General features: G+C 46.3%; 1 protein-coding gene across 2 annotated transcripts in view; it reads left to right on the forward strand.

Moving 5' to 3' along the window:
• MYOM2 (myomesin 2) overlaps positions 1-22,831 on the forward strand; it is a 137,333-nt gene that overhangs the window by 30,371 nt on the left and 84,131 nt on the right. For both annotated transcript variants that reach the window (XM_060234923.1, XM_060234932.1), the window contains exons 7-9: positions 12,656-12,744; positions 14,060-14,107; positions 15,666-15,827. In XM_060234923.1, the coding sequence (XP_060090906.1) occupies positions 12,656-12,744; positions 14,060-14,107; positions 15,666-15,827 (299 nt within the window). The remainder of the gene's footprint in view (positions 1-12,655; positions 12,745-14,059; positions 14,108-15,665; positions 15,828-22,831) is intronic.

Consider the following 22,831-nt stretch of genomic DNA (forward strand, 5'->3'; position numbering starts at 1 on the left):
TTGGCATACAACTGCCCTTGTATGCCAAATTGCCAAATCTCTGATCATTTCTATACATAGATTAGGTTCAAATCTTGGAGCCAAGAATCAGACCTTTGGTAATGAAATCTGTGGTATATGGAGCTGTGCTGTGGCATATATGCTTCAAATGAAAACAGGGACGCTTGTATAACTGGGTTGCCCCTACTCTCACACCAAGGATCACTGCTTGACCAACCCCACCTCATCCTGCTGTTACGCACTGTTGATGACTCTTCTTTTCTTTCTGCATTCATTTGCTCTGCAATAGTTTGTTCTTAGTTTGCTAAGAAGCATTTGGACCCCTTTTAACCTCTGTCACTAACTGGAGATCCCATTTTCAAAGGCAGTGTACTACTGGATACATTGTGGAAAATAATTCCATGTCATGCTTGGAAACTCTTCCAGACTATTGTAGGAATCAGAATGCTGGGTTTGATTGAGATCAAGATCTGATCCAACAAAGCAGTCTTTATCTATCAAAGATTTCAGGTTTTCACGGCTAGTAACATCATTAGGGTTTGTGGAATCTTTCGGGCTCAAGTGCCATGTTCTACTGGAGAAAGTTTTTCTTCCAGACATTTCGTTCTCAGCTGCAGAGAACATCCTCAGTGGCATTGCAGCCAGAGCAGGCGCTCTTGTAGTGTATCGGCAGCGCGTCAGGCCTTGCGCGACGGCGACCAGGTGGCTGGACGCCCAGCGCAAGGCACGACGAGCTCCGCCCCTGACCAGCAGCGGCGGGAAGTTCAACAGGCCACTATTGGCCTGACCTGTCCAGTAGGCTGAACCGGGGTTTGTATATAAGCGGGGCCCGGCCCGCGTGTTCTCTCTCTTGCAACGTGCTCCTAATAAACTATGTTGCCCTACTCTCATCGGCTACGACGGAGATCGAGGGCAACCACCGACCACCATCGCCACCATGGCCACCCAGGGCGGGACCACCGGCTACATCGAGACATTCGACCCCGCCAATCCCGAGGGCTGGGAGTCCTACGCGGAGCGGGTCGAGTTCTATCTCAGGGCCAACAAGGTCACCGACGCCGGCACGAAGAGGGACGTTCTCCTAAGCGTCTGCGGGCCAGCCACGTTCGAGATCGCCAAGGGTCTCTCGGCTCCCGCCCGCCTCACGGAGAAGTCCTACGAGGAGATCATCAGGCTCCTCACCGGTCATTTCTCGCCACGGCCTTCGCGGGTGGCCCGTCGGTTCCTGTTCCACAGACGGGACCAGGCAGCGGGGGAATCGGCCGCCGACTACCTGGCGGCTCTCCGCAAGATCGCCGGGAACTGCAACTTCCCCCAGCTGGAAGAAACCCTGGCCGATCGCTTCACGTGGGGTCTCCGCGACGAGAGGCTCCAGCAGAAGCTCTTCGCCAAGGAAGAGCTCACCCTACAGAGCGCCTTCAGCGAGGCTGTGGCGTTCGAGCGGACTTCGAAGACCTTCCCCAGGGGTCGACAGGACGCCGTGCACCATGAGGACCTGGACCAGGATCGCCCAGAGGAGGGGGAAGCCCACCAGCTGCGCCGGCCACCAGCCGGCCCGCCCCACCGAGCTTCGCAGCGCGCCCGGGCGGCCGAACGGGCCCCATCGGCGGAAAGGCCACCTGCCCCCAAGTGTGCCAGTTGCGGGGGCCCCCACGACAGGCGGGACTGCCAATACAGGACCTGGGACTGCCGGAGCTGCGGAAAGACCGGGCACATCGCGAGGGTCTGCCGGGCCAGAACGGGCCGGTGAAGGCCAGCAACGCACCAAGAGTCGGCAGACTACCACTCCACGGCATCCACCTCCCTACAGGTACTGAACTTGCCCCCATGCGTCCCTAACAAAATCAAAATGGCGGTCCGCATCGAGGGCGCTCCATGCAAAATGGAGGTGGACTCGGGTTCCTCCATTTCGATTATATCGGAGGAGACCCTGAGAGACCTGTGCCCCGGGAGGTGGTTCCAGACAAGACCAGCGGACTTTGTTCTAAGAGACTTCCAGAAGAACCCGGTCCAGACCGCGGGGTGGGCCCGGGTGAATGTCGAGCGGGGGTCCTTCAAGGGGCATTTGGACATTTTGGTGGTCAAGCGCCAGCTTACCACCCTGTTGGGGCTGGCGTGGTTTAAACCCCTGGGAATACGGTTGGAGGGGGTGGGGCAAACCCTATCCACCAGCGGGGTCGGGGACGTATGCCGAGAGTTCCCCGATGTGTTCGATGGGTCCCTGGGCAGTTACAAGGGGCCGGCCATCTCCTTACCGCTGGACCCCACAGTCCGACCCATCAGGCTCAAGGCCAGGCGGGTGCCGTTCGCGCTCAAGCCTAAGATTGAGGCGGAACTGGACCGATTAATGGCCCAGGGGGTACTGGAGCCAGTAGAGTACGCCACGTGGGAGACCCCAATAGTCACACCGGTCAAGCCCAACGGAGAGGTGCGCATATGCGCCGATTATAAATGCACCATAAACAGGGCACTTCAAGACAATCCGTACCCAGTCCCGGTAGTAAGCCACGTCCTGGCGGCCCTAGCCGGGTCTAAAATCTTTGGGAAGCTGGACCTGGCGCAGGCCTATCAGCAGCTCCCGGTAGACGAAAAAACTGCAGAGGCCCAAACTATAGTTACGCACAGGGGGGCTTTCAGGGTGCGGAGGCTACAGTTCGGGGTGAGCGTGGCTCCGGGGATTTTCCAAAGCATAATGGATGCTCTCCTTAAAGGAATCCCTGGAGTCCAACCATTTTTTGACGATGTTCTAATCGCCGCCCCGGACCCAGAGGAATTCAACAACCGCCTCCGAGAAGTACTCCGTCGGTTCCAGTCAGCGGGGCTCAAGGTCAAGCGGGAAAAGTGCTTACTGGGCGTCCCGCGAGTGGAGTTCCTGGGGTTCGCTGTAGACGCAGCAGGGATCCACCCAACGGAGGAGAAAACACGAGCCATTGTTCAGGCCCCAGCCCCAAAATGCAAGGCCGAACTCCGAAGCTTCTTGGGCCTATTAAATTTTTACCACACGTTCCTCCCACACAAGGCAGCCCTGGCGGAACCCCTACACAGGCTGCTAGACAAAAACGCCCCTTGGGTCTGGGGCAAACGCCAAGCCGCCGCGTTTCAGGCGGTGAAAGATACGCTGGTTTCCAATGCGGTGCTCCACCACTTTGACGAGAACCTCCCGGTCATACTGGCTTGCGACGCATCGCCATACGGGGTGGGCGCCGTCCTCGGGCACCAACTCCCGGATGGGAGGGAGGTGCCAGTAGCATATTACTCTCGCACCCTCACGCAGGCGGAGCGAAATTACGCGCAGATCGATAAGGAGGCGCTGGCCATAGTAGCGGGGGTCCACAAGTTCAATGATTATCTTTATGGGCGTAGGTTTACGATCGCCACCGACCACAAACCGCTCTTGGGTCTTCTAGCGCCGGACCGCCAAACCCCCCAAATCCTGTCCCAGAGGGTACTGAGGTGGAACCAGTTCCTGAACTCCTACATGTACACGCTGGTCCACCGGGCGGGCAAATCCATGGGCCACGCAGACGCCCTCAGTAGGTTGCCGCTGCCCGAGGAGGGTTCAGACCCAGCCCCCGCGCACCACATCATGCTAGTGGAAAGCCTCCCGGAACAACCCCTACACGCGGCGGAGGTCGCCAAGGCCACTCAGAAGCACAAGATACTGGCACGGGTGCTCGACTGGGTGGTGAGGGGGTGGCCGGAGGGGAACATGGGGGAGGAATTCAAACCCTACAAGACCAGGAGGGAGGAACTGATGGCCCACAAAGGGTGTCTCTTATGGGGAAGCAGGGTGGTGGTGCCGCCCCAGTTACAAAAGCGGGTACTAGAGTCCCTACATGAGACCCACCCCGGCATAGTTCGTATGAAGGCCCTGGCCAGAAGCTATGTATGGTGGCCGGGGATGGATGGGGAAATCGAGAGCTGGGTGCGGGGGTGCCAGGCCTGCCAAGAGTCGAGGCCCGATCCGCCTAGAGCGCCCGCCACACGTTGGGAACCCTCCAGGAAGCCGTGGTCGAGGCTTCACCTCGATTTCGCCGGGCCCTTTCAGGGGCAAATCTTCCTGATTCTCGTGGACGCCTACACCAAATGGCTGGAGGTTTTTCCCGTAGCATCCACATCCTCAGCCTCTGCCATCCGGGCCCTACGCAGGGCATTATGCACCCACGGCATCCCGGACATTATCGTCTCGGATAACGGGGCGGCGTTTACCTCGGGGGAATTCCAGGCGTTCCTCCAGAGGTACCTCATCAAACACATACGGTCCGCCCCGTTCCATCCGGCCACCAACGGCCAAGCCGAGCGCATGGTGCGCACGACAAAGGAGGCCTTAAGCCGGATAGTACAGGGAGATTGGGAACACCGGCTAGCGGCCTTCCTATTCGACAACCGGGTGATTCCCAACCCTGCCACAGGGGTGAGCCCCGCAGAACTCCTAATGGGCCGCAAGCTCATTACACGACTAGACAGGCTGCACCCAGACAGGGCTTCAGACATTCGCGGGGACCCGGAGGTCAGGGACGCAGCCCGGGGGTTCTTCGCGGGCGATCCGGTGTACACACGAAACTACGCCAGGGGCCCCGAGTGGGTGGCGGGACGAGTAATGAGGGTCACGGGTTCCCGCCACTACGACATATCCACAGAGGGGGGCCAGGTAGTGAGGCGACACATCGACCAAATACGCCGCCGCACAATACCGGAGGAACCAGTGGGGTGGGAAGAAGGGAAACCCGAGGAGGAGCCGTCCAGGGCTCAACCGGAGGACACAGCCCCCCCACCGAATAGCCCGACACCGGAAGCGGCCGGGCCGGCAGCAATCGATAGACCGGCAGAATCGGACCAGCAGCCGCGGCCGACACCAGCGGAACCACCAGCCGAGGTCCCCCCGGAAACCCTACGCCGGTCCACCAGGGAACGGCGACCCCCAGCTTATCTTCAAGACTATGTGCATTCACTACGAGGGGAGGGGTGTAGTGTATCGGCAGCGCGTCAGGCCTTGCGCGACGGCGACCAGGTGGCTGGATGCCCAGCGCAAGGCACGACGAGCTCCGCCCCTGACCAGCAGCGGCGGGAAGTTCAACAGGCCACTATTGGCCTGACCTGTCCAGTAGGCTGAACCGGGGTTTGTATATAAGCGGGGCCCGGCCCGCGTGTTCTCTCTCTTGCAACGTGCTCCTAATAAACTATGTTGCCCTACTCTCGTCTCCGCTTCGAGTACATTACAGCTCTGACCTTCTTGGCTGCTGTGCATTGAGTGAGGCCAGGGCTGCTGGAGAGCTGCTATTTCTAGGCTGGAGGGGGTGTGGTGAAAGGGCAATTGGTTTGTGGATGTGCCCATTGTTTGGTGGGGCTTCCTGGAAGGGTAGTGATAAGGAAACTGGCTGTTGAATGTGACCATTGTTCTGTGTTGCTGGGAGGGTTGGAAGGGGTGTGAAGATAAGGAAGATGGTTGTTGACTGATTGTTCTGTGGAATTTGCTGGTTGTTCTGTGACTTTCTGCAATTTATAGTCTGTAGGGTGTTTTGCAGAGCTGGGTACCAAGACTGGTGGATGAAAATGCCTTCTTCCTTTCTGTTAAGTAGTCTTTATCTGCTTATGAAGAGAGTAGTCTGAGTCTTCACAGCAGTTCTCCTCATTGCAGCATTTATGGCACATTCTTAAATCCAAATAATATGTCAATATTGACTTTTTCTGTGCTGTGTACAGTTAGGCTAAATAGAAATGGGATGCAATATGCTATTAAACAGGCTGCATTAATCTGACATAATTCAAAACCTCCTGACTGGATGACATAGTCATAGTTTATCTAAATCCAACAGTAGTTTTAATTACAAATTGTCCTTTTCAGGAATTCTCCATGAGACCAACCGGTTTAATGCAAATCTTTTACATTTACACGCTGCACACAGCAATTCTCCCCAATGCCTGTATAATACATTTTTCTGATAATGAACAGAACAATGTATAGTTTTTCCCCTCTCGACTGCTGATTATGGTTTTTTGCTTCAGAGTTATTTTGTATTTGCAATGATGTGCCTCTAGGAGGAGCTGTAATCCTTACACATCGCAAAAGCAACCCCTTTGGTATCTCTGCAGGTATACTATTTTTCATAGGCAAGTGATCAAAATAGAGTCACATATGTTCCACCTTTGAATGATAAGAGGCGTAGTCGACAGTAAGTGTCCTGGCTGCGGCGCTGCCCTTTTTCTCCCCCTCCCCGTTTCATCTTAGCCTTTTCCCTCATGGAGCAAAGCACGACTGTGACATACCTATCTGCTTTCACAGAAAGCAAATGGCAAAATCAGCATCCGCCACCATGCTTGGTATCCAGACTCTCTGTGTGTCTCATTCCTTGTCAGCCGCATCAAGGGTTCATAACATCACAGGCAACTGAAAGCAATATTTGTATCCCTTTTGCCTGACTTTCCCAAGATAAAAGACGCCCCATCTTTGAAGAGGAAATCTGATGCAAGCATGCTAAATGTTCTATTTTAGTCATGGAAACTTCAAAGCGGTGACCTCTGACACTTCTCAGGTGGAGTCAGGAGGGGGGGAGAGGATTGTACAACAAACAGAGAGTAGAAGTCACGATGAAACTGGTATTTTTGCAAACGCATGCAAGCAAATAATCTGGGACCTATCATGGTAGACGTTTTTAATAGATGAGGATGGAAGTGTAGTTTTAGAAAGTGTTCAGGAGAGTTTGATTCAGCTTGTGCATCCCTCTCTGCCTGCTTGTGAGCGGCCTGCTTGTGAGCAGATTTGTTACAATGGCAAGTCTATGCTGAGTCTAAGATTGCCAGATTCACCCTGGCCACTGGTGGGGGACAGGGGGTAGGGTTGCCAGATCCAGGTTGAGAAACTCCTGGATATTTGGGGATGGTGCCTGAGGAGGACAGGGACTTCAGTTGGGGTACAATGCTATAGAGTCTACCCTCCAAAGCATCCATTTTCTCTAGGGGGATTGATCTCTGTAGTCTGGAGATGAGCTGATTCTGGGGGATCCCAGGTTCCCACCTGGAAGTGGGCATCCCTAGTTGTGATCCAGATGTGAGGCCACTGCAATTTGATGTGGGAACAGTGCACCACTATATTTTCAGGCCACACACTGTGAGATCTAGCAGCAAAACTTTCCTCAAGACCAACAGAGTGCCAAATTTTAGTATTAATAGCAACCTCTCTACTCCTGCCAACAGAGTTTTGCATTGCGGTGTCAGCTCTGGGTTAGGGAAATTCCTGAAGATTTGGGGGTAGAATCTGGGGTGGACAGGGTTTGGGGAGGTGAAGGAGCTCAATAGCATATAAGGCCATATAGTCCACTTCCAAAGCAGTTCCAGGAGGGCCAGTTGGGTATAATGGTTGAGTGCGCAGACTCTTATCTGGGAGAACCGGGTTTGATTCCCTACTCTTCCCCTTGCTGCTGTTGGAATGGCCTTAAATCAGCCATAGCTCTTACAAGAGTTGTTCTTGAAAGGGCAGCCTCTGTGAGAGCTCTCTCAGCCCCACCTACCTCACAAGGTGTCTGTTGTCGGGGAAGAAGATAAAGGAGATTGTAAGCTGCTCTGAGGCTCTGATTCAGAGAGAAGGGCGGGGTATAAATCTACGGTCTTCTTCTTCTTTAGTCAGATCATTTGTAATTCTTCAGGCCCCACCTGGAAGTTGGCAACACTAGTTTTGCTCGTGAACCTATATGGAATATATTGCCTTAAGGCCAACTCCCAGAAGACCTGCTAGCAAAAGAGGGTTCTTGTCAAGTGAGTTAACAGGGTGCAGCCTGAATATAGCTCACGTTATACTAGCTTACATTTTTTTTTTTGTTCATCCTATCTTCACTTGATTCTTTATCAAACAAGAAGTATCATATTATACAAGCATTAGGGATGCTACGAAAGAGTAGTGACTGCAGGTGGATGAAGCAAACCGTTTTCTGGGTAGGCACACCAGATTTGCAAGTTTGTAGTAAAAGCCAGCTGTGCATGTAGCCAATTGGCTAGCTCTTGTGCTATTATGAGCTTCTCCCTCCCATTCTGGAACTGGAGTTTGCAACTCCAGCAACTGAAGAGTGGTTGTTTTTTAGAAGATGCTAAATGAACATTTAAATCAGTGAATGTATATGACGCTCTTAAACGCTTCTAAGAAGCAGGAAGCTGGGGAGACTGAAATAAAGCTCAAATAGATCTAGTATGTAGGGTGTTTTTTTTTTTTTTAAAAAATAGCAAAGTCTCACTGGGGGGAAGACAGCATCTGCCGCTTTAATGTGATATGTACACAGCCTTTGTTTGCATTGCCCCATATAATTTATTGCTCCCATATTAGTTCTATGATACCTGATCTGGATAGCCCAGGCCAGCCCAATCTCATCAGATATTGGAAGCTAAACAGGGTTGACCCTGGCAAGTACTGGGAAGGGAGACCTCCAAGAAATACCAGGGTTGTGACATGAAGACTGGCAAAGGCAAACCACTAGAACATCTCTTGCCTTAAAAAGACAAGTCTAGCTTGTCACTAGTGGTGCAAAATGCTAAAAGAGCTAGAACTTCTGACTGCCAATCTTAGGATCTCCTGGTTATACTACACACACTGCCATATGATAAGAATAACAATTATTATTAGTTGCATAGTATTGACATAAACAAGGAAGAAGTAACACCACTCGTCCCCTTGCTATTTTAAACTAACCGTTATGGTAGCATCTAGGGTTGTTAGTTGATTTTGGTCATTTTGTTTCTTTTTAAGTAATGCTAATAAAGTTCTTGAGTCCCATTTTTTTTTTGTGCAACTGGATTAGTGTGGAAAGTATAGAAGCTGCCAGCACTCTCCACTAGGGAGGTAAACATGAGCTGATGCAGCTTTCTTTAACATCTGTCTCCACAAAAAAAAATCGTCAGAGTGTAGAAAGAGGTGAAAAGCAGCAGTTAGTTTCTGGCAAGGCCTAGCTGGTAAAAAGTCCTTCAGGAATCATTACAAAGGCCTTCATGTCTTACTGCTGTCTCATCATCTGGCCTGTAATGAAATCAGAACCATTGTAGAAAGACAAAACTGCACAAAATTAGGCCCTTTTCCCACACAGAGAATTGCCTGGATGCAGTTGGAACATGCAGTTGTGGCAACCCATGACTAGATTTCCCCCCAAATTTTTGAAGGCTAGTAGCTGCTGACCTCAGAGCCTGGACAGCCCAGGCTATCATGATCTTGTCAGATCCTGGAAGCTAACAGGGTCAGCCTTGGTTGGCACTTGGATGGGGGACCACCAAGGAAGTCCTGAGTTGTTATGCAGGGGTAGGCAATGGCAAATCACCTCTGGATCTCTTGCCTTGAAAACCCTATGAACTGACTGAGTCTTGATGGCAAAAGAAAAACCTGCTGCCAGGAATTAGGAACTGAAGGTACAATATTCCATTGGTCTGGGTTGCTTCCCAGGTCAATTTGGGATTGGGAAATTTTTTGGAGGTTTGAGGGTGGAGACTTGAGAGGGGAGGGACATTAGCAGGATATAATGCCAAAGAGTCCACACTCCAGAGCCTCTCCAGGAAAATTGATCTCTGTAATCTTGAGATCATTTGTAATTCTGGGAGATCTCCAGACCCCACCTGCAGTTTGGCAACCATATACTCAGTGCCTGGACAGTCCACTGGCCTCATTTTGATCTCATGCTCACCCATTATGAAGCTTCCAGTTTGGGGGCTATATCTGTACCTTTGAGAGAGAGAGAGAGAATGCTTGTAACTGTTTTACTGATCTTTTGTAAGTAATTTTGTTTCATCAATAAGGTTTCTAAAATTCATTGCAGAAAGTGGAACTTATGGAACATAGGAAGAGATAATAGAGCAAAGGCCTAGTCAGGTACAGTCAAGTTAAAAATAATACAGAATACAATGAGAAGTGAATCCCTTATTGCAGATTGCAGCTAATTGCCCTGGCATTGTCCTAAAGCATTCTGAATTTCAGTTGTGGTGTCAATATCCCAGCCAGCCCATGGAAATTGCCCATAATGTCCAAGTACGCTATCCAGAATGAGCTTGCCCAGTTTATGATGCATTGAGCTGAATACAGAGCACCAGCTATGTGCTGGAGTATACAAGGAGCCTGACAATCTCAGTGTTTTTGAAATACAGACAGGGGACAGAAGAGTATTTATTTATTTGGAGTCCCTCTTTCTCACAGAGAATATTTATTTATTTATTTACCATGAACTGAACCAGATAACAAATTGGTGCCCTGACCTGGATGGCCCAGGCTAGCCTAATCTCATCAGATCTTGAAAGCTAAGCCGGGTTGGCCCTGGTTAGTGCTTGGATGGGAGACCACCGAGAAAGTTCAGGATCACTGTGCAGATAACAAGCAATGGCAAACCACATCTGAATGTCTCTTGCTTTGAAAACTCTATGGAGTCACTATAAATTGGCTGTGACTTGATGACACTTTCCATCACCAGCAACATATGGGTGGTCACTGGAGTGTCTGCAGAATGGGAGTAATATGCATGCTCTGTCGAGCTCCCAATAATAGCCTAGTGGTGGTTTTCTGTGCCAGATGGAATTTCCAAGTTGATTTTGAGGAGAGAGCAATGTATCATTCATTGCAATCATCTAGCTTTGATGTTACTGTGGTGGGGATCCAGGTAGCCAGATTAGTCACATCAAGGAAATGGGCCATTTATGGGCTATGTTGAGTTGGCAGAGAGTGTTTTTTTTTTTTTTTTTGCAACTGTATTACCTTGCTTCTCCAATTATGAGGTTGGGTCTAGTAAAATGCTAATACTTTTAACTGGGTCAGCAAGGGTCAGTTGGACTCCATCAAAAGTGGGGAGAACAATGTCCTTCAAAACCTCTACCTTCCCAACAGACATTACCTTTGAATGTCCTTCAAAACCTCTACCTTCCCAATTGGCATTACACACACACACACGTGTATATGACAGCCAACCCCTAATCTGTGAAATGATTTGGCCTAAGGGCCTTATATAGAGATTGAAAAGTGTGGGTCCTGCATTGAGGACAATTGATTTCCAATAGCAACCCTTTTGGTCCTATCTGCAAGGAATGATTTGAACCAGTTCTTTCCACATCCCTGATACCCATTTCTGCCTCCCAGCATCTTCTCAACAAGAAGACATGACCTACTGTAACAAGGGCTGCAAATAAATCCAATAACAGCAACATAGAGACATGGTCTTTGTCTACGCTCAGATGGAGGTCATCAGCTAAAGCTAGCAGCGTCATCTCTGTCCCATAGCCTGGCCTGAAGCCAGACAGAAAAGTGTTTAGAGCAGATGAGTTATCCAAGAAGACTTGGAGATGGTCTGCTACTGCTTTCTCAGTCATTTTGTCTAGAAATGGTAGATTGAAGACCAGGTGATAATTGGCCATATCATTTTTCTGTAGTAATTTTTTTTTAAAGAAGCAGATGGATAACTACCTCTTTGGGAGGTATAGGGCAGGTACCTTGAGTTACTGACTAATTTATAGTAGATGCTAAAGGATTGTTGATGTGGTTCTTACATTATATTAGCAGCCAGGATGGGGAAACATTTAGGGTACAAGTAGTGGCCTTCACAGACCCCAGGATTTTATTAATATCCATTATGAAAACTGGGTTAAAATGGTCTATGAATAGACTAAACAGTGTATTAGTTCTTTCTTCTGGTGTACCTGCGTTACCACTAACATTCAGATCAGTGCAGACTCTCAATATTTTGTCAGTAAAAAAATTGGCAAAAGTATCACAGCTAATTGTCTGTGCCTGGACAGTAAAGGTTCAGATTTAGGTATCAGCAGGAGCTGACTTATCTTGAACAACTGAGATGAACCTGAAGTAGCTGGTGTAGAGAACAGCAGAGAAGTAACCTTCGTTTTCTGCATAGGTCTTACAATAAGCTCTATAGCATGAGCTATCAGATTCAGTAGGATTTCTTTGCTAACACCATTCTAGACCTCCCCCAACTCTTTCCAGATAAGCAAGCTCAACAGAACACATTTGGAATCCTAAAATTGCCCAGAGCAATCTGGAATCCAGTGGGATCATTTGCCTCCATGGATGAACCATGAACTATCTGGCCAGCATGCCTGCTTTTCCTGCCCCACCCCCAGCCATCTGATTGATTTTTTTTTTTTGTGATTTTGTGATTTTAACCTTTTATTGTATTTTATGAGTATTTTGATGTACACTGCCATGAGCCCAGTTCTATGGGAGAGGGCAGTTTAAAAATTGAAATAAATGAACAAACTACTTTAACCAGGCTTGTTCTCGTGCAGTGTGTTGGAGCCACATTCACCTTGACTTTAAGTTGGTGGTTGCAAAATCTCTAGCCCTGAAATAAAATCTTTTCTCAAAGGCTCAGTGGAAAAGATTAAGTCCAGACTGTGTCCTCTTTCATGTGTTTAGTTATGATTTGGGAGGGACCCAAGGCAGTCCTAAAGCTATAAAATCCTGGTCTGGTCTGGTCTGACAAGGAATCCTCAATGTGAATGTTGAAGTCCCTCAGAATGATTACTCCAAGGGTGTCCAGAACCACATCTGACAGTGCCTTGCCAAATCAGATCATCATATAGGGTGGCAAATTTAATATGTTAGCAGTTGTGGAGGACTTACTATGTCACAAGCTGCCCTTTGATGTGTAAGTATTAGGATTCTTTCTTTGTTTCTGTCCCTGTTTAGAGCCAACTATGATGATACTGCTACATATTCTGCAGTTGCTACAAATGTGCATGGACAAGTATCCACCAATGCTGCAGTAATTGTGCGGAGTAAGTCAGCCTTAGAAAAATAATCTATATAGTAATAGTGAAGTTGGCCAAATCTGAGGATATTTAAATTCAGTGATTGGAGCTGTGACAGAAAGACAGATTTTTCTACAAATCTGAAAAGGGCCCCAGGTTTGCAGAAAAAATGTGAAATTAAAAGAAATATATACATCTGTGCAAGATTTGGGAAGGAAAGAGGCCTCAGCCAAATATAATTCCATAGAGTCTACCCTCTGAATAGTAATTTTATCCAGGGGGACAGATCTCTGTCATCTGGATTGCAGTTGTATTCTGGGAGATCTTCAGGTCTCACCTGAAGGTTTGCAAACCTAGGTCTGGCAGTTACCTGTGGGTGGCTTGATACCACTTTACTTGCATGACTCAACTAAACCTGGCTATTTGCTACTGTTCAACAGTAGCTACTCTATGAAAGCCAGTGTGATGTAGCAATTAGAGATTTAGAATAGGGTCTGGGAGATCCGAGTTTGAATTTCTATCTTGTTATGGAAATCCGGTCCCCTCCTGGCCATGTCACGTCAGTGGCTAAGGCTGGGGGCCGTTATTGCCTCCTCGCCCATCTGGGGATTGGCAGAGGGTGGGATGCTGGGGGCTTATATAACCCCAGCCCCGCCCAAGAGCACACAGTGCTCTTTCAGATCTCGGCCTTCCCTCCTGCCCTATAATAGTGCAGTCTTTGCTGGTCGCTGTGTTTTGGGGCCAGGTAGGAAATTTTTCATTCCAAAAAATTGGCCTGGTTTGGGTTGTTTTTCACCTGTTCAGGTGTGGTTGAGCTACAATAGTTGAGTTCTTTATTTGGTCATTGGCAGAAGTTAGGTGAGGCATTTCACATATTGGTGAGCACCTGGGGTCCTCCCCCATTTGGGGCATGAGGCTGGCCGGATCGGCAGCTGGGCTGTATGGCTCTCTGTCATGAGGGCCGGCCTCTTGGGTGCCCTCGCCTGTACAGGCTCCTTTGGTTAGGAGGCCAGGCTAGGGAGGGTGATCCTGACTCAGCTGCTCGGCAGTAGCTATGGAAACGGCTCATGCCGGAGGCAGGGTGGCTCGCCCTACACAGGACCAGGCCGGCTATGGTAATATCCTATGCTGGTCCTGTCATTGGTTGCCCCACGCCATTATAAAGCTGTTAATAAAGTGGCCCTGATTTAAACCCAACTTCTGTGTGTGCCTCATTATTCCGACTGGGGGGGGGCAATGAGATGCCTCCCACAAGTCTTTGTGGGTTCCCACCTGTTTCATCTATAGACATCCCTGCAACAATGCTTTTGGGCCTCATATTATACCTGTCATTTTTTTACAGGGTACAGAGATGAAGAGCCATACCCTGGTGGAGTTTTACCCATTCGTTGTAAGTTCACTTTGCAATTCACAAGTGGGTCATAAAACTCAGGAGTACTTTATCATAAACCTGTGCCTGGTTGTCATTTTGCTACTGTGCCCAATTTAGAAAGCTAGTTTAACCTGTGACTCTTTCAACAGCCTGTAAACATTTCGGTAACCTCTGGATGTTTGAGGTTTGTGTATTTATTAGTGTTTGAAAGCATCTTTGATTTTGGTTCGAAAAGTGCAACAAAAACACAGATAATAATATCCAAGACATCTTAATCTTTACTTTTTAGTCTACTATAAGAGCCAGGCATAATAAATTTTTGTTTGGAAATTACTTTGATACTGTAAAAAGTGGATAGTTGACCACACTATGCATAGGGATCTACGTATTCTTGTTTTTCATGCTGCTTTTACCTTGCCAAGAAAAAATTACATTGAGCCCAGTCTTTGCTCATCATCTTTAGAAACTGATGAGACCTATTTGGATTAGATTAGGGCTGGACAAAAACCATGTATTGAACAATTAAGAGTAGCTTGGGTAAGAGTACTTGTGAAAAAGCAGGTAAATGCAGTCTGAGCTGCTGTTGTATGATTTCCCTATTCTTGTTTGATGAGGATCACTATATTCATTTATTACTATCTGACAGTTTGAGTTGATCAGAATATCTATGAGAATGGAAACACAGCAATTTCAGCAGCGTCCAAGCTATAATATCTTGCTTTGAGTGGACACAGATTTTTTGTTCTTTTGAGATAGAATAAAAAGCTGTGCCATTGTCATTGGTATATCCAAGCACACATTTCTTTGTCCCTCAATCAACCTGGACAAAACAGGTTTTTCAGGTTTTTGAAAACTGTAGACCTGTTTACCAAGAGTGTAATGAGATGAATGTGGGTAACAATTCATCCCATATGCTCTACTAATGGATGGTCTTTCTTTTTTAAATCCAAGTGGGTAGCCGTGTTGGTCTGAAGCAGTAGAACAAAGCAGGAATCAAGTTTCACCTTTAAGACCAACCAATTTTAATTCAGAACGTAAGCTTTCGTGCACTCTCTTAAGCACACTTCATCAGACGAGGGGATCAGGTATTGTGAGCTGAAATACAAGCAGTCTGGCAAACTAACTGGTCACATGGTCACATAAAACAGTGTGGCTAGGCCATTTGGTCTGGATAGCCATAAAATAAAATAAAATAAAATAAAATAAAATAAAATAAAATGGCTATCCAGACCAAATGGCCTAGCCACATTGTTTTATGTGACCATGTGACCAGTTAGTTTGACAGACTGCTTGTATTTCAGCTCACAATACCTGATCCCCTCGTCTGATGAAGTGTGCTTAAGAGAGCGCATGAAAGCTTACGTTCTGAATAATAATTGGTGGGTCTTAAAGGTGCAACTTGATTCCTGCTGTGTTCTATTTCTTTTTTAAAGTCCAACTTTTGTCTTTATGTTCCTCTTTCAAACTCCCTGGCAGTATTGCCATCCCACAATAAAAGAATACATTTGAGCTATTCATCACATTTATCTCTTCCATTCTACTTGTCAATATGTCTTCCTTGTGGCTTTGCATACAGTACCTCTGCCAGATGTGTGCTTCACCCATTTTGATGTTCAGTTTTTGGAGAGGTTTGGTGTCACCTTTGGTATGGAAGGTGAAACTCTTGTCCTTCGATGTGATCTCCTGGTCACTCCAGAGCTGACTCGTCTCCGACCTCGTGCTGAGTGGTACAGAGATGGTAAGATTTTTTTTTTCTTTAGGGAACATAATGTGTGCTTGTCCTTAAATTGGTTTTGGATTTGTCAAGAGATACAGTATAGTGATATCACTTTGAAATTGCTCTGCTGGTGTCCTTCAGCAGATCCTTTGCCTTGCAGGAAATGGCAGTCATCTAGTACTTGTTGCTTTTCTTTTTGCTGTCATGTCACAGCTGACTTATAGCGATCCCATTTCCAAGGCAAGAGGCATTCAGAGGTGGTTATTCTCTGTCTCTATGTCATGACGGTATCCCTTAGTAGTCTCCCTTCTGAATACTGACCAGGGCAGATCCTGCTTAGCTTCTGATGAGATCAGGCTAACCTGGGCTATTCAGGTCAAGATGCATGCAAATATTATCATGGGTTCCACATTCTATTATTAATAATATTAGACAGAAAGGCCAGTTAAAAGGTAAGGTTATCAGTGGGGTGCATCTGATACATATTGTTATGAAAAGGCTGTGATATTATAGTACTTGGTATGGAAATGCTTCGGTTTGCATTTATTATGTCATACAAGTCATGTTTCATTTTTCTATTATTTTTCCCTTTATCTCTTTTTTTCCCTGAATGTGTTTATATGAATGGTAAGGTGCTGAGAGGGACATGTGTGATTTATGTCTGCTAATTAGACCCCTTCTAATGCTGTGCTTGCTCCAAATGACTACAGTTTAAAGCATTTATTGTCTATTAAACTCTGGCTGATATGTTAACGGTGCAATGCAAAGCAGAATCACGTTTCCAAGCCCTTTGTCTTCAATGGTTTTTAACGGGTGTAACTTGTGGTCTATATTGCACTGCCAGTCAACCAAAACAGTTTCTGTGGGTTGGATTTCACAGAGTGTTTCTGCTGACAGAACGCTTTCCTTCAGTGGGATGTGGGATATTTTATGCACTCTGGAAATAAAAGTTTCAGGGGGTAGCCATGTTGGTCTGCTGTAGAACAATTAGAATCGAGTCCAATAACACCTTAGAGACCAGCAAGACTTTCAGAGTATAAGCTTTTGAAAGTTTATACTCTGAACATCTTTTTGGTCTCTAAGGTGTTATTGGACTGAAATCCAACTGGAAGTATAAGGAAAAACACTCCAAATTCTGGCTGCAGATTAAAATGCAAGAAGTCCTCTACCAGACCTGGTTCCAAGTTTTGGGGTCCTGGGCAGAAAGTAAAATAACAGAATCATAGAGTTGGAAGGGACCTCCAGGGTCATCTAGTCCAACTCCCTGAACAATGCAGGAAATTCACAAATACCTTCCCCCACCCCGCAATTCACAGGATCGACATTTTTGTCAGATGGCCATCCAGCCTATGTTTAAAAACCTCCAAAGAAGGAGAGCCCACCACCTCCCGAGGAAGCCTATTCCACTGAAGAACCGCTCTATCAGGAAGTTCTTCCTAATGTTAAGCCGGAAACTCTTTTGATTTAATTTCAACCCATAGGTTCTGGTCCTACCTTCTGGGGCCACAGAAAACAATTCTGCACCATCCTCTATATGACAACCTTTCAAGTACTTGAAGATGGTGATCATATCACCTCTCAGCTGCCTCCTCTCCAGGCTAAACATGGCCAACTCCTTCAACCTTTCCTCATAGGACTTGGTCTCCAGACCCCTTACCATCTTTGTTGCCCTCCTTTGGACCCATTCCAGCTTGTCTATATCCTTCTTAAAATGTGGTCCCCAAAACTGAACACAATACTCCAGGAGAGGTCTTACCAGAGCAGAGTTAAGCGATACCATCACATCATGTGATCTGGACACTATACTTTTGTTAATACAGCCCAGTATTGCATTTGCCTTTTTAGCCACCACATCACACTGTTGACTCATGTTCAGCATATGGTCCACTAAGACCCCGAGTTCCTTTTCGCACATATTACTGCCCAGGCAAGTCTCCCCATCCTATAAGCATGCATGAGATTTTTCTTACCTAAATGCAGAACTTTATATTTATCCCTGTTAAAATTCATTTTATTGGTTTCAGCCCAATTTTCCAGCCTGTCAAGATAATCCTGGATCCTTTTTCTTTCTTCTACTGTATTTGCAACCCCTCCCAATTTAGTATCATCTGCAAATTTAATAAGCATTCCCTCTGTTCCTTCATCCAAATCATTTATAAAGATGTTAAACAAAACAGGCCCCAAGACAGCTCCTTGAGGCACTCCACTTGTCACTCCTCTTCAAAAAGATGAGGAACCATTCACAAGCACTCTTTGGGTGTGATCTGCCAACCAGTTACAGATCCACCTAACAGTAACAGGATCCAAACCACATTTTACCCATTTGTCAACAAGAACAGTATGTGGAATCTTATCAAAAGCCTTACTGAAATCAAGATAAACTATGTCTACAACATTCCCTTGATCCAGCAAGCTAGTCATTTCCTCAAAAAAAGAGATCAGGTTAGTCTGACATGACTTGTTCTTGAGAAATCCATGCTGGCTCTTAGTAATCACAGCCATCCTTCCCAAATATTCCTGGACTGACTGTTTGATGATTTGTTCTAAAACTTCCAGGTATAGATATCAATCTGCCCTTTACTTGTACACCCTGGCCCACCTGCCTGCATTCTCCTGCCCCACTTGGTCATTTGTGCATCCTTCCTCCACCCACTTGATCATTTGTCAGCCCTCCCAGCCCTCTTAGAAGATATTGGATTTATATCCCACCTTATACTCTGAATCTCAGAACGGTCACAATCTCCTTTACCTCCCCCCCACAACAGACACCCTTTGAGGTAGGTGGGGCTGAAAGCTTTTTACAGCAGCTGCCCTTTCAAGGACAACTCCTGTGAAAGCTATGGCTGACCCTAGGCCATTCCAGGAGGTGCAAGTGGAGGAGTGGGGAATCAAACCTGAATCTCCCAGATAAGAGCCCATGCACTTAACCTCTATACCTAGTTGTAAACTGCCCTGAGCCTGCCTTGACGGGAAGGGCGGGGTATAAATTTAATAAACTAAACTAAAACTAAACTACACCACGCTGGCTCTCCCTTCCCCAGCTGTATTGGGCAGTATATACAGCTGGGAGCAGTGCTGTTGGGAGTGTCTCTACCAGTTACTTCCTGTATACCCTTCCCAGTCTGGGCAGTGCATGCAGACAGGAATATAGGTAGTGGTGGTAGAGCATATGGGCAGCAGGAGAGGTGAGTGGGTGGGGAGAGGTGGCAGCAGGCCTCTTCAAAAAACCTAGGCCTTGTCAGCTGCCTCACCTCAGGCTATGCCGACACCTGCCCTGTCTAGGGTTGCCAAGCGTGGTACGGTCTACGTCTTTCAAGCAAAGGAGAACTAAGACAGTGGACCATAAAGTACTGCCTTACAAGAGTGATGTGAAATAACATTCTGATTATGAAAGTACTACATTACAAGAGTGGTGTGAAATAACTTTTTAATTTTTCTATGGACATTTAATGAATTTTGGTTTGTAATGATAATAATATAATTGCATCATTATGAAAGAAATTGCTTAAGCATTTATTTGCAACATAAAAACACAGTGGTTTATAGTGTTTGCTAATCCCCAGTTGGGAGCAGGGGATTCCCCAGTTTGGAAGCCCTCCTCTGCTTCAGGGTTATCAAAAAGTGTGTGTGTGTGAAAAATGTCTGCTGGGTACTCTATTATACCCTATGGAGACCAGTTTCCTATGGAGAATCAGTCTGCGGGTATCTAGTGTTTGGCGGGAGGCTGTTTTTTCAGGCAGGGGCAGCAAATTTTTCAGCATGGCATCTGGTGCCCCTCCATAAAACACTCTCAAGTTTCAAAAAGATTGGACCAGGGGTTCAATTCTATGGCTGATTTCGCACTGACCTTTTACTGGCGCGACCACCCTCCTCACGCCGGCGGATCTGCAGGGATTTCGCACCAGAAGCGCCGGTGCAGCCAAAAGAGCCGGCAACTTCCGTCCCGAAGCCAGCTCAAACGGAAACCGCCAAGAAGCAGGAAAACGTTTGAGCTGGCTTCGCGACGGAAGTAGCCAGCTCTTTTGGCTGTGCCGGCGCTTCTGGTGCGAAATCCCTGCAGATCCGCCGGCGTGAGGAGGGTGGTTGCGCCAGTAAAAGGTCAGTGCGAAAACGCCCTATGAGTACCAATAGAAGATGCCCCTGTCCATTATTTTCAAATGGAGGAAAGGCATTTAAATGTGATGGCCAGAATTCATTTTTAGTTCAATTGTGCTTGTCACATCCTTGTTCCTGGTGCCACCCCCAAAGTCCCCAGATATTTCTTGAGTCAAACCTGGAAACCCTAGCCCTATACATGCTACAATTGATAAAGCCCCGGTCTGCGAACCGTGACGTAATTGGCAGTGATGCTCAATGATGATCATCAGCTGTTTGGCAGAGAGGGATAGGAGCAGGATTCAATCTAATTCTGTTCTTCTTCTTGAATGACTGACCTGTTGTATTGGTAAACTGTGTATATGAAATATATGCAATCCAGACTGCTGGATGGACTGGGAAAAGTGAGTGTGGTTGATTGCCCAATCATGCTAAAAGAGTTTAAACATTTTGGTTCCCCATTATGGGTTGGATCTGGCTAGCTTTTTCACTCATTCTCACCAAATTCTCCTTCTTATCCAACCCCCTGTCCAACCTGCCATTTGTCCATACAGGTTCTATAATCCCAAAAGTAGTCTTCTTGATGATCAGAGGGAAACCTTTCTTTCCTTTGTTCCCCAGTGTAAAGGGGGGGGGGGCTAGATCCAGCCCTATTGCCCTTAGCTGGTTCAGGCTAAAGACTCTTAAGTATTTTGACTCTCATTGAGAGGAAATTTGTCAATATATGTCTTGTCGAGAAATATCTTAAAGGAATAATTGTAAGTAAGAATTAGGGCAAGTGCAAACCTTTTCAGCTTCTAATTATTTGTTATATTTGTAATGTCATCAGTGTCAGAGGAAGTTAATAGGTCTTTGTCCACTTGCTTCTTGCCAGGTGTCGAGAGTTTGCATCAGCTAAATCAAAAATCCTTTTTATTCAGATTTATAATATGTATGTACGTATAATATGTATTGTTTTAATTGTTGAAGTGCCTGTGCTGTGAGCCGCCCTAAGCCTGCTTCGGCAAGGAGGGAGGGATACAAATTAAATATTACTATATTATTATTATTATTATTATATTAGGCCACACCATCTGGGATAATCAAGTGCAAACTGAATTGTGACAGAAACTTTTCCAGGCCCTGCAGCAATTCTGGCTGGCCAGCCAGGCCTCAGGGAGGCTGCCCCACAGTACATCTGGGCCCTGTGATCCCTGCCTGGCCCTGAGGAGGCTGCTGCACAGCGTGGCTGGGCCCAATGATCCTCACTGGCCAGCCAGGCCCCAGGGAGGCTGCCATATGGCTCCATTCAGTCCAGCAATCCTCGAGAGCCACACCAAGTCTATGCCCATTCATTTCAAAAGGATTATATTGCAGTGATGTTCATAGATTGCCAGTTTGAAATTATGTCATTGGATTTCATTACAGGGAAATTATAATTGATAAGTGTTCCACAAGGCCAGAAGCTGTGGCTCTCCACATCAAGGCAACTGGAGTTCTCTTACTTTTTCAGAGAAATCACTTTCTTGGTTCTAAAAAATAGCAAAGACTTAACAGTTTAACTGCATTTTTGAAGACCAAAGAAATTATATGGTTTTGGATCCAAAGGCTTTTTTCTCCTAGTGGTGCAAGGAACATTCCTCATTAACCAGTGAAAGTTTCTTTGCTCTGGAGGAAGACTTGACTGTGATCAGAACAGAATCTTTGTTTTCTGGTTGACTGGAATCTTTAAAAAGGAGTTTTGGCTGTTCATACTTATAATGATAATAATTTTTTTATTTATACCCTGCCCTCCACGCTGAAGCAGGCTCAGGGCGGCTTCTTACTTCTTCAAGGTGTCTTCCACCTGAAGATCTTTTCCAAACGGGATTAAAATGTTTTTGTAGAACTTGAGAGAAAGCACTGAATGCAACCAACATATAAAATATGCAAACTAGGGTATGACTGAGAGATGGGAGGTAGAGCCATTATAATGTGAAGCATTTCCATAAAGGGGTGGGGAACACTACAGAAATTTTATGGGTGCCAAAGTAACAGATGGTTTTAATGTATATATGCAGATAGTTGCTTCTCAGCACCAGCCTTGTTATTTGAAAATATGGCAAATTTGTCAGTTATGAGCACTTTATCTTTCAGTACATGTAGTTGCTGTCCAAAATGCCCAGCCGGTAGCTTTTTAAATAGTTGTTTTATATTTTTATCACAACTGTGGAATGTTCATCTATATTCCTGAAGTGGATGGTTCATTATAACAAGACGATTGTTGATTAGAATAGATCTGTGCAGAACAGCTCTTGGGACACACTCTCCTCCTGGGAAAAAGTAACAATTATTAAGGTAATAGGTAGGAACAGGTAAGAACTTCTTTGGCCAAGAAAAAAAAATATTCTACACATTTCAGTGCACCAATTGCACTAGTCAATCAGATTTAATTTACATTAATCAGATTTAATTTACATTAATCTTGAGTCACAACCTTTCACCTGTGAGAAGTTCAGACTTCATTTGATTCACTGCTCAGCAGGAATACCCAACAGATTTTAAATTAAGTGTGTATTTATAGAAGTTTCAGATTAAACTGAAATCTGGCCTTTCTCCCACTCTTTCCTGCTTAATCTGACATATGCTTTGAATAGTGAAGTTTATTAAAAAGGATCAAAAGTGCACACCGTGATAACTCTTGATTAAGGGTACAATCCACCCAAAGTTAAGCACATTTCAGTGATTTCAGTGGGAGAGCAAAGTACATGTTTAACTCTGTTCTATTGAAATCAATAGGATTTTAAAGTGTTTATCTACCTCATGCCCTAGATTAGGTTTTTATGACATAGCTTCTAAAGTCCACCCTCCCTTTTGGATAAAAATGGTGGTGGTGAAGCATCTAGTCATCAGGTCTCTGGAGGATAGCACAGAATAGTATAAAAATAGAGGACATACATCTTTATATAATC

The sequence above is a fragment of the Heteronotia binoei genome, chromosome 1 (genome assembly GCF_032191835.1).
Source record: "Heteronotia binoei isolate CCM8104 ecotype False Entrance Well chromosome 1, APGP_CSIRO_Hbin_v1, whole genome shotgun sequence".
Lineage (NCBI taxonomy): Eukaryota > Metazoa > Chordata > Lepidosauria > Squamata > Gekkonidae > Heteronotia > Heteronotia binoei.